The 10,569-nt window shown below is 36.7% G+C and overlaps 1 protein-coding gene across 2 annotated transcripts in view; it reads right to left on the reverse strand.

Moving 5' to 3' along the window:
* Nucleotides 1-293: 293 nt before the first annotated feature.
* antxr2a (ANTXR cell adhesion molecule 2a) overlaps nt 294-10,569 on the reverse strand; it is a 98,780-nt gene continuing 88,504 nt past the window's right edge. For both annotated transcript variants that reach the window (XM_077522440.1, XM_077522441.1), the window contains one exon: nt 294-1,138. In XM_077522440.1, the coding sequence (XP_077378566.1) occupies nt 1,103-1,138 (36 nt within the window). In that variant the 3' untranslated portion in view covers nt 294-1,102. The remainder of the gene's footprint in view (nt 1,139-10,569) is intronic.

Below are 10,569 nucleotides of genomic sequence, written 5' to 3' on the forward strand. Positions count from 1 at the left end.
GCACGCAAACGCACGCAAACGCACACACGCAAACGCACGCACACTTACACACAAAAAAAAAACAAAAAACAAACAAAAAAAAAAAAGAGCAATGATGACAAGATGTTGAATCGGTAAGACTACCGAATGAACAATTCTGAGCTTTTTTAAAAAAAAAAAAAAAAAAGAAAAAAAAATGTGGGACTTGGATGAATGGATGGATGGAAGGACAGAAAAATCTATTTATTTATTTTTTTAAAGAAATAAGCTTTTATTTATGTATTTCATCAAAAAAAAGAATAAAGTCAAAGTAATTAAATAAACAAATATATTTATTTCCAAAATATTTTTGTACTATAAAAATATGACAAAATTCCTTAAAAAAAAAAAAAAAAAAAGTAAAACACTGATTAGAATATCGTAAAATATCAGCGCGTGCTCGTTTGATTGGCAAGTAAAATTAAGCGTAAGCTGACTTCAAGTGTGCCAAAGCGAATACAAAAAAAAACATTCAACAGTTCATCTTTGGTGGTCAAAATATTTCAAGGCTAAAATCTGTACAAAGTGCATTGAGGACTTTCTTTGAAATGATTTTTGGACAAAACAAAGACAAATAATAAGCCGGCGGTGCAGTCAGTGGGGCGGGCGCTACGCTCTATTAATTCCCTGACGACGGGCGGAAAGGTGTCTCGGGAAGGGCAAAGTCTTGCCGGGGTCCGAAGACCTCGGGGGCGTCCGTCCTGTCGTCCACCCGTCATGCGTGAAAAGGAGAAAAAAAACAAAAAAAAACAAAACAGACGCCAGCGAGTTCCATGTTGACGAGACGTCGCCGAGAGGAAGACGAGCGACATTGTGGGAAGGCCCCGCCCCTTCGGGAGGCCCCGCCCCATGATTTGCCCACCCCAGAGATTGTTCTGACAAACTCTTCTTTGTTTCTCCTTCAATATGCTCGCCGATGCATTCAGTGTCCCGGAATGATTGTGGGATCATATTAATAATAATAATAACACAAATACTAAAAGTGGTGTAGAACGTAAATATAAATATGGGGGAAAACAAAAGTGTGAAATTCTTCTCTGGTTCATGGCGTAGAGCATCTCGTCGTCGTTGTCATCGACGTCCTCTAACGGCGAACGCGGCTGAAATTTACGCAGCGACCCTGAAGGCAACACAGAAAAATACATTGAGTTGACAAGATTGGAAAAAAAACAAACATTTATTATATAGGACAGACCAAATCATTTAATACCATTAAATGTGAATTTGAAAAATGCCATATAGTCAAATTATTAAAATATGACGGTAAACAATAAAAAACAAAATGTAATATCATGCCTATATTTTTAAAACGGATATAAAAATGTGGAAATTGTGTACAATATGATAAATGCACAATTTTATGAACAAATAATACAATTTTTAAAATAGTTAATTGAAAACTGGATTACTCAATCATGTCTTCATTTAGTCCATGTAATACCATTTTATACATTTATTATTATTATTATTATATACAAATATCAAAATAGTAAAAATGGTCTATAATACATTTAAACCAATCGATAGTACAACTTCAAATGAAGATAATTTCTTATGTTTAAAAAAAAAAAAGTCAATCAAAAGTCTACATTTGAACAAAAAAAGTCAGTCTAATGTAGAAATCACTAAATATAAATACATAAAGTACCCAATTCATTTAAAATACTTGATGCACAAACACCAAATTAAATAGTACGTGTTAATTTAGTTTATATTACATTTGAAAATAAAATTCCCTTTTAACTCCAAAGACAACAGAAATATTAACAAATAATATCCATAATCCATCCGAACCATATTTGATAAAAACAAACAAACAAACAATCAAATGTCTTCATTTGAGTGTGTGAATGTGTGTGCGCTCGCTCGCTAACAGTTGTCCAGCCGACACCAAGAGGGCGCTCTCACACTGCCAATCCCCTCAACAGCATGGACACACACGCACACAGAAACTGCAACCACACTGTTGCAAGCATCATGTCGTGTAGCGGTTCACATAGCAGACATTTTGCATTACTAATTTGGAATCAGTTCCTATGGTGGCAAGTACAAATACTTTGTGACACTAAAGAGAACTAAATGCACATGTATTTATTTATTTATTTATTTGAGTTGTCTCAACACAGTCCAGTAAACCCCGCCTCCCTCCGACTTCCACGTTCACAGTCTTCCTATTTTTTTTTAGATTTGGTATAACAACTAATATTTTGTTTATCCGGGCCGTACTAACCTAACCCTAACCCTTCCACCTTGGAGCACTAGATGGCGAGACACTGTTTCGTTTGACACAATATGGATTTGACAACAGGAAGTGTTTCAGCTCATCCTCGTTTCTGCTGAAGACTTTTGAATGTGAAATGCTTTTCAGTCCTGCTTTTTATGCCAACAGATGTCGACGGCAGTAGCTTCATTTTTATAATGTAAATATGTGGCCGTAATTATTGATGTCAATTGGTTAATATTGCATTTGTAGAATAAGAAATAAATTTAACAATTAAATCAATTTTCAGCTACCATGCTAGAGAGCAATGTCGCCCTCTGCTGCTAGCTGAAATTAACGTCATAATACCTCTCTGCACTTGCGTTGAGAAAGTCATGCGGCCAAAAACCAGAAAAGGGGTTCGAGGATTTAAGGCGTTTGCCGCGGTCATGAGAATAAGAAGTAGGGATGTAATGATAACGGCAATATCGTGATATCGCAATAACAAAACTGCCATGTCATGTCACAATATTAAGTCATTCACTGGCAGCCATTTTTACAGAAGCAATTCCGTTCACTCCCGGCTGTTTTACTGGATTTGGACTGATTTTCCAAGGCCCACAGAATATTGTGTGCTATTGCTATTAAAAACATGGAACCTACCAAAAGAAAGATTAAAGTGTCTTCTTTCATCAGGAAAAAAAAACTATATTTATATCTGTTTCCATTTTGCAGCAATTAGCATTAGAATATAGCTAAGTTTCATCATTATTCACAAATCTATTTAGAATTGTGAGTAATTGAGCTTTTTTTTTTTTTTTCCAAGATGTCCCTGATTAATTTCCTTTGCTCTGCTGCCACCTGCAGGCCATTTATGTAATAACTACCATTTCTTCAACTGTTCTTTGCAGTTGAGAGGCTGCATCAAAGCCTTCTGTATGCTCTAGCATAAAAAAAAAACAAAAAAAAACGTATAATATGTTTTTGGGACACTTAAAAGGTTTAAAATAGAACATATTTATACATATTTGGGCGCAAATTAGTTAAAAGCAGAACATCTGTTAAAAAAAAGTCAGGTTGCTTTCCATTTGTGCATTTTTTAGTGCAGTCTAATTTTGACAAGGCATGTTTTGACCCTTCTATGTTTAAAATCCACGCTAATGGTCAGATAAAGGGGAACGTAATATGCTTGTGAAGCGAGTATCATCAACATCCCCACAATATCGTGATAATTATCGTATCGTGATGTTTGGATATCGTTACATCCCTAATAAGAACGGCTTGATGACTAAATGATTTGAAGGCAAAAAATTTGGTCATCGTCAATCCGTATACTTTTGTCACAAAATGTGGAACGGGAATTTTGGATGCGAGTCCAAGTTCGACTGCTGTTGCTCTTGGTTTTTGTAAAATAAGTTTCCCCCAAAATGTGAAAATATGTTAAATGTACAATTTTGACCTCCAAATAAATGGGGGTTCGCCGTAGCCTGAAACAAAATAGGAGAGTTTAGCCTTGGCGGAGGCTTTTCAGCGCGTTGTGGAATCTTCCGCGGCTGGCTCACTATTTGGCAGGCGCCAGGTCAACAAATAAAGCCCATCAGATGCCATCAGACTTGGATTGTGGGGGGGTGTTTAATGGCGCAGATGTCGGGATGAACCGGTGGCGGTTTGGCGTCGGCAGACGAACGGCGCACTCGGACCCCCGGACCCACTCGGAAGAGAAGCAAACATTCAAAAGCGTCGACACGCAACGTCAGCCGGACGAGAGACGGACGGGACGATGAGTCAGGACGGGAGATGGCCGGACGGCTGGCGGCATTTGTTCATTCAATACTTTACACATGAAAAGAATCAGAATTATAAATGGCTGCACTGGTGATGCGGATATGAGGAATTAGTTCATGAATGAAGTGTGTGTCTCCAATAAACACAAGTTGCTGCTTACTGAAAATTAAATGAGGGAAGTCATCAAAAAAAAATATATATATATATATATATATATTTATAGTTTTGTGTTTATTTATACAAAAACACAAAGTGTGGACGAAAAGGAGCAGAGAGAGGAATACATTTATATTTTAGGAAAATATTTACATTTCAAATTTCACTTTTAGTTTCTCGATTTAAATACATTCACCAAAGTCTACCAAACAATTTTTAAAATATGACCACTACCTTAATGAAAAAAAAAGACAAAATAAATACTGTACTGTATATATCAAATATATCCAAGAAATAATAAAGTACTTAATTCAAATTTACATTAATAAAATTAAAATTAATTAATAGCTTTTTTTTTTTTTTTTTTAAATTACAGATCATGGCAGGGATGAATTGCAAATTAAAATTAATTAAAAATAATAATTCAAGCAGCCATAAAGAATTTCTTAACAATTTAAAGACAAAAACCATTATTTATATATATATATATATATATATATATATATATATATACAAATAAACCCAATAATAATCATATTAATAACAGATCAAATATCTCATTTTTTAAATTATATATTATTAGAAATTCCAGTAACATTTTGAATGACGAACAATAATCATCCAAATAATCACGTCACCGTGATCGACGAGTAAACAACCAAGAAACATTTGCGGCAAATTCTTTCGTCGAGTTACTTTGTTACTTTTTCTCGCACGCTTTTGTAAATAATGAACAAATCCCGCCTGCTCAACAAATCAAATCAAAGAAAAAGTACAAATGTAAATTAGCCGGCCATGTGTTGCTTGCTGCACTGACAGCTTGATGGCGACTTAGATGCCATCCAAACGCTTTTTTTTTTTCTTCTTCTTCTTATTGGCTTGTCAAGTGAACTGATGGATGCTTTACGTGCACTGACTCGATGGCAAAACAAAGTGTGTGACGGAATCGTCGAGGAACAATCGTCCATCTGCGGCGTGGAAATAAATCGAGGTGTAATCCAGTGGCAAGATGTTTATTTTGCAGCGATAAGCTGCCGGTTTTACCGAGTAGCACAGATACTTTTTCCGCTTGGCTAATCTGGGATTTAGCAAGTCCGACTGCGACGCTCTTGTCGGACTAAACATACTTTGCATTTTTGCAAACATTCTTGCTGCGACCAAGTTTACGACCATCTCTGATACCAAAAATGGAGCCAAGGAGACATTTCAGGCTTAATTCCAGGTCGAGCCATATATACATGCTCGAAAAAGACACGCCTAACAGTCGACCATATTACGACCATTTTGGTCATTTCAAAGACAAACGCTTACAAGTGACTTCTTGAAAAAAAAAAATCAGCTTCTGGAGCCCGTGTTTTTTTTTTTTTTCTTTCAACATGAAATTTGGTAGCTTTGGTAGAATAGTCCCACAAAAAAAGTCCCATGAAGCCATTCAGGAAAAGTGTTGCAATAAAAGCGTATATAATAGGAGTGTTAAAAAAAAATAAAAATAGATTCGGCAATACATCGCGATATTACAGCGCACAATTCTCAAATTGATTCGATATGCGGCCAAATCGATTTTTAAACATCCATGTTTGATGGAAAAATAGTCAACAAAACGTCTTACTTAGGGTTATTTACCTTAAGCATGGAAGAATGTTATATTAATAAATCGTGAACTTTTCTTATTTAGCCATTATTGGCAGTTAAACGTTACTATCTTGTCTATAATAAATTTGACATTTTCATTATTTTTCATGTATAATTAGTACCTTTAAAAAAAATTTTTTTTCAACTGAAAATGACATCACAATGTGCTCAGGGCTCAGGTAACCAATCACAGCTCAGCTTGTGAATGTCACATGACCAAACCTAGAAAGCAGGTGAGCTGTGATTGGTCGTTACCTGAGCACACGTGATGTCATTTTCAGTCGACAAAAAGTGGCAAAATTGTTTTTTAAATGTATTGTACGTGAAAAATAATGAAAGTATCAAATTAATTATAGACAAAATATTAACTTTTTATTGCTATAATGGGCGAAATAAGTGAAGTATCCCTTTAATGTTTGATTTCAATGCTTGTTCAAACACGAAACAGATTACAACCGATTTGGTAAATACAGTGGGTTTCATACAAATTTTACAGTGTACATGATTAGTATTTTCTAAATTGGAGTTAAAAAAACAAACAAAATTGCAACAATCGATTTATAAGTTTGTATTGGGATTAATCGGTATTGAATCGAATCGTGAATTGTCAGGTGCTAGACAATTCACACCCCTAGTATATAAACGATCATATATTTGCTACTAAATATAAACTTCAGATGAGCCTACAAATCAAGTGGCTCAAAGATTGCGTTGACTGTGTTTTGGATGAGCCTGGGACAACAAAGAAACAAGTGCGCCCAATCACAAGGAGGATGATTACATTTTCGGGGACGGTAGTGTAGACGGATAAAAACAGGTTTATACTTGAATACGCTTTATAATCAATCAGAGCAATGTGTTATTTTGAGACAATGCAGCGTTGCGCTACGTTGTGTTTCCCCCCACCCCTTTAAATGTGCAGCACACTCGTGAGATTCAGGAACCATCCCAAATAAAAAGAGACGGAGAGAGAGAGTGGCTTGAGGCATTCGTGACTTGGATACCTCTCTGTTCTCCTCATGAGTAAAAAAATAAATAAATAAATAAATAATTTTAAAAAAACAAAAAACAAAAAAAACAAACACTTTTCTCATCCTTGTGTTTGTGTATTTTTAAATGTTTAGGTGGAGTAGACCTAACAAAACGACACAGGTAGTAGTCAGACTTTTGCTTTCAAACTAACATTTTGTGGGTCCCTCGAATATTGTTTTGTAGAGAGTTTGAAAATTCATCCCAAAGCTAGCGACATGACATTTGGTAGACATGTCTACCATGATTAGAGCCACAAAAAAAAAAAAAAAAAAAAAAAAAAAAAAAGTATCTTGCTGCCATTTTAGGGTCATTTTGGTCCTACAAGGAGACAAGCTACTTTTGAGGGGAGCGACTTGAAATTTGGTTGAGATGTCAATGATGAGTAGACCCACAAAAAAAAATCAATAATCCATGTCTGAAGCAAGGTTATTTTAGTTAACTAAAACTAACGAGAAAAAAAAACAACCTAAAACTAAAATTCCAAAAACAATTCCGTAACAAAATAAAATAAAAACGAAAACTAACTGAAACTGCATTTTATGTTTACTAAACTAACAAATATATAATTACAGCAAAAATGTCCTTTGTTTTTGTCTTTGGTAATTAATTTAATGCACAAGCCTTTGGGGATGATTTTGAATGTGATTTTAAGTACATTTATTTTTCAATATGAACCGGAATAAGGACATTTGAAATTGTCACACAGAAGTAACGTCAAGCAGCCAATAGAAAAGCACCTTCAGATGACATCCCTCCCGTGGTATTTTTTAAGTAATACACGTTTAAAAAACAAAACTAAAACTAAACAAAACATTTATTAAATAACTAAAGCGAACAAAAATTAACAAAACCACACTAAAAACGAAATAAAAACTAACTAAAATGACAAATTCCAGAACTATAATAACAATCACCATGGTCTGAAGAGAAACAGGAAGGCGGCCATTTTGGGTTCAAAGCGAACAATTGAAGGATTTTGGTCATTAAAAGCATATTTTGGAAGGTAGAAACAGCGCAGCTGCAGAGGGACAGCGTGTGTGAGCAATCCTCCCTCGTCCACAAGACTGTTGGCCATCTTGACGCTAGCCCCTCGCGCGCACACGCGCACCAACATGCTGCCCACACAGCGCTGCCATCTGGCCTGCTGGGAAATGGCAGCCACCTGAGACTCGGCCAAACAAGCGCAACCATCACCGACCGCTCGGACATTTCTTCTTTTGGGAAAAATTGTTGTCGCTGCACGTTAACAGCTGCGTCAAATAGAGGCAACGGAAACAATGCTAATATACTAATGGCACAAACATGCTATCATAATAGTGTTAATTTCCCCAATGAAAACTAAACAAAAATAATTTCGTCAACACACATTTTTCACCTGACTAAAACTAGACCACATTAAAATCCTCATTAGTAAAAAATAAGTGGGACTAAGTCAGTATGCATTTTCCTCGACTAATGAAGACGAGACGAAAACGTTCGTCACTTTATAAAAACTGGACTGAAATTTTAGTTTAAAAAAAACGAGACAGTCAGGAGGTGGATTCACAGTCAAATGTAAAACAAAAAAAAAGAAGTAAAATTATAGTTAATTGTTACATTAATCCAACATTTTACATTAATCCAATATCTTGTTCCAACAATAATGTTAATCTGACTGCTAACCAATGCTAGCTAGCTAACTTGCTAGCTCGTAGCATGGAGCCATAGTAGCCACTGTAATTGCGTGTCAAGTTGCTTTTGATGAAAAAATTGTATGTGAAATAGTTTTAGATCCGAAATTTTCAACATAACTTGCTGAAAAAAACCAAAAAACATATATATATATTAGGGGTGTGAATTGCCTAGTACCTGACGATTCGATCCGTATCACGATTCATAGGTCACGATTCGATTTGATACCGATTAATCCCGATATGAATTTACAAGGCGATTGTTGCGATTTTTTTTTACTCAAATTTAGAAAATACCATTGAGTAAACTTGTACATGTATACTGTAAGACAGGGGTGGCGAGATCCGGTCCTCGAGGGCCGCATTCCTGCTGGTTTTGGATATTTCCCTTCTTCAACACAGCTGATTCATGATCAGCTCATCAGCAAGCTCTGCAGAAACCTGATAACGAGCCTGTTAATTGGAATCAGCTGCACTTCGAGTAGGGAAATCTATAAAACCTGCAGGACTCCGGCCCTCGAGGACCGCAGGTTGCCACCCCTGCTGTAAGATTTGTATGAAAATGTATTATTTATTGATCTGAAACTTCAGTTTTATAACTGTGAGCCACTGTATTTAACAAACAGGTTGTAACCTTTTCCATGTTAGAACAGCATTGAAATAAAATATTAAGGCTTAATGTTCCATTAATATAACATTCTTCCATGCTTAAGGTGTGAAAGTTAGACGTTTTGTTGAATATTTTTCCATAAAAAAATGGATGTTAAAAAAATCGATTCGGCTGCCTACTGAATCGATTCAAGAATTGCGTGCTTTCGTATCGCGATATACTGCCGAATCGATTTTTTTAACACCCCTAATATATATATATATATATATATATATATATATATCCATCCATCCATCCATTTTCTTGACCGCTTATTCCTCACAAGGGTCGCGGGATATATATATATATATATATATATATATATATATATATATATATATATATATATATATATATATATATATATATATATATATATATATATATATATATATATATATATTAAGGGTGTCACGATTTCGATTTTTTATCGAAATCGATCGAAATTACGTCACGATTTCGAGCATCGAAATAGAAGAGAGGACACACGATTCGATGCCCCCCCCCCCCCCCCCCCCGCGCCCGCCGCCACCGCCGCCACCGCCACCTCCCAGGAAAGCAAATGAGACGCAGCCATTCAGCTACTAGCTAACGGCACTTGTTAGCTGACTTCTCCTGCAGTCATGATGGCAAGCGCGGACAGACACAGCAATGGTGCTTCAAGCCGCTCCCGCTTCTCTCGTCACCAGTTTGGAAACATTTTGCGTTCCCGGTGAGTTATGTCGACAACGTTCACGTTGTCGATAAAAAGACCACAGTTGCAAGATATGCTATGTGCGCGTACTGTACTCGGCCACGGTGTTACGCCCGGCTCGTCAAGGGGAAGGGAAGTAACACAATAACAGAAAATATAGAGTAGATAAACACGGGTCGACTTTAACATCTGAGTAGTTTTAATTGAAATTTCAGGCAGGGGTTTGACAAGGGAGTGAAAGTGGAAGGTGAACAAATAATAACCGCATTTGACAGAACTGACAGAACGGAGGAGAAACAACAATAACCAAATAGGGGTATAATACACGGATACACAATAGCGTCGCGCTGGCACAGTCGTCCAATCGGAGTGTCGCGCTGGCACAGTCGTCCAATCGGAGTGTCGCGCTGGCACAGTCCTCCAATCAGAGTGTCGCGCTGGCGCATTCAAACTGAAGTACCATTATACGGGCACCAGCCGACACAAACACACACATACATACTAGGGGAGCGGAGCCGGCGGCGGGCCCGAGCCGCCAGCCGTAACAACGGGAAACACGACAAACATGACGGGACATTTACGCAGGCATCACAAAGATTTAGATTTATCAAATTCAACTAGAAGTGGGAAAACAACGGTCCAACCAACTATTTCATCCTCATTTACAGTGAAACTTCCACACACTTCAGCTCGCGCGAAACGCCAGATCCATAGGTCTATTTATAGCAGCAGA

Source organism: Festucalex cinctus, chromosome 5 (genome assembly GCF_051991245.1).
Source record: "Festucalex cinctus isolate MCC-2025b chromosome 5, RoL_Fcin_1.0, whole genome shotgun sequence".
NCBI classification, from domain to species: domain Eukaryota; kingdom Metazoa; phylum Chordata; class Actinopteri; order Syngnathiformes; family Syngnathidae; genus Festucalex; species Festucalex cinctus.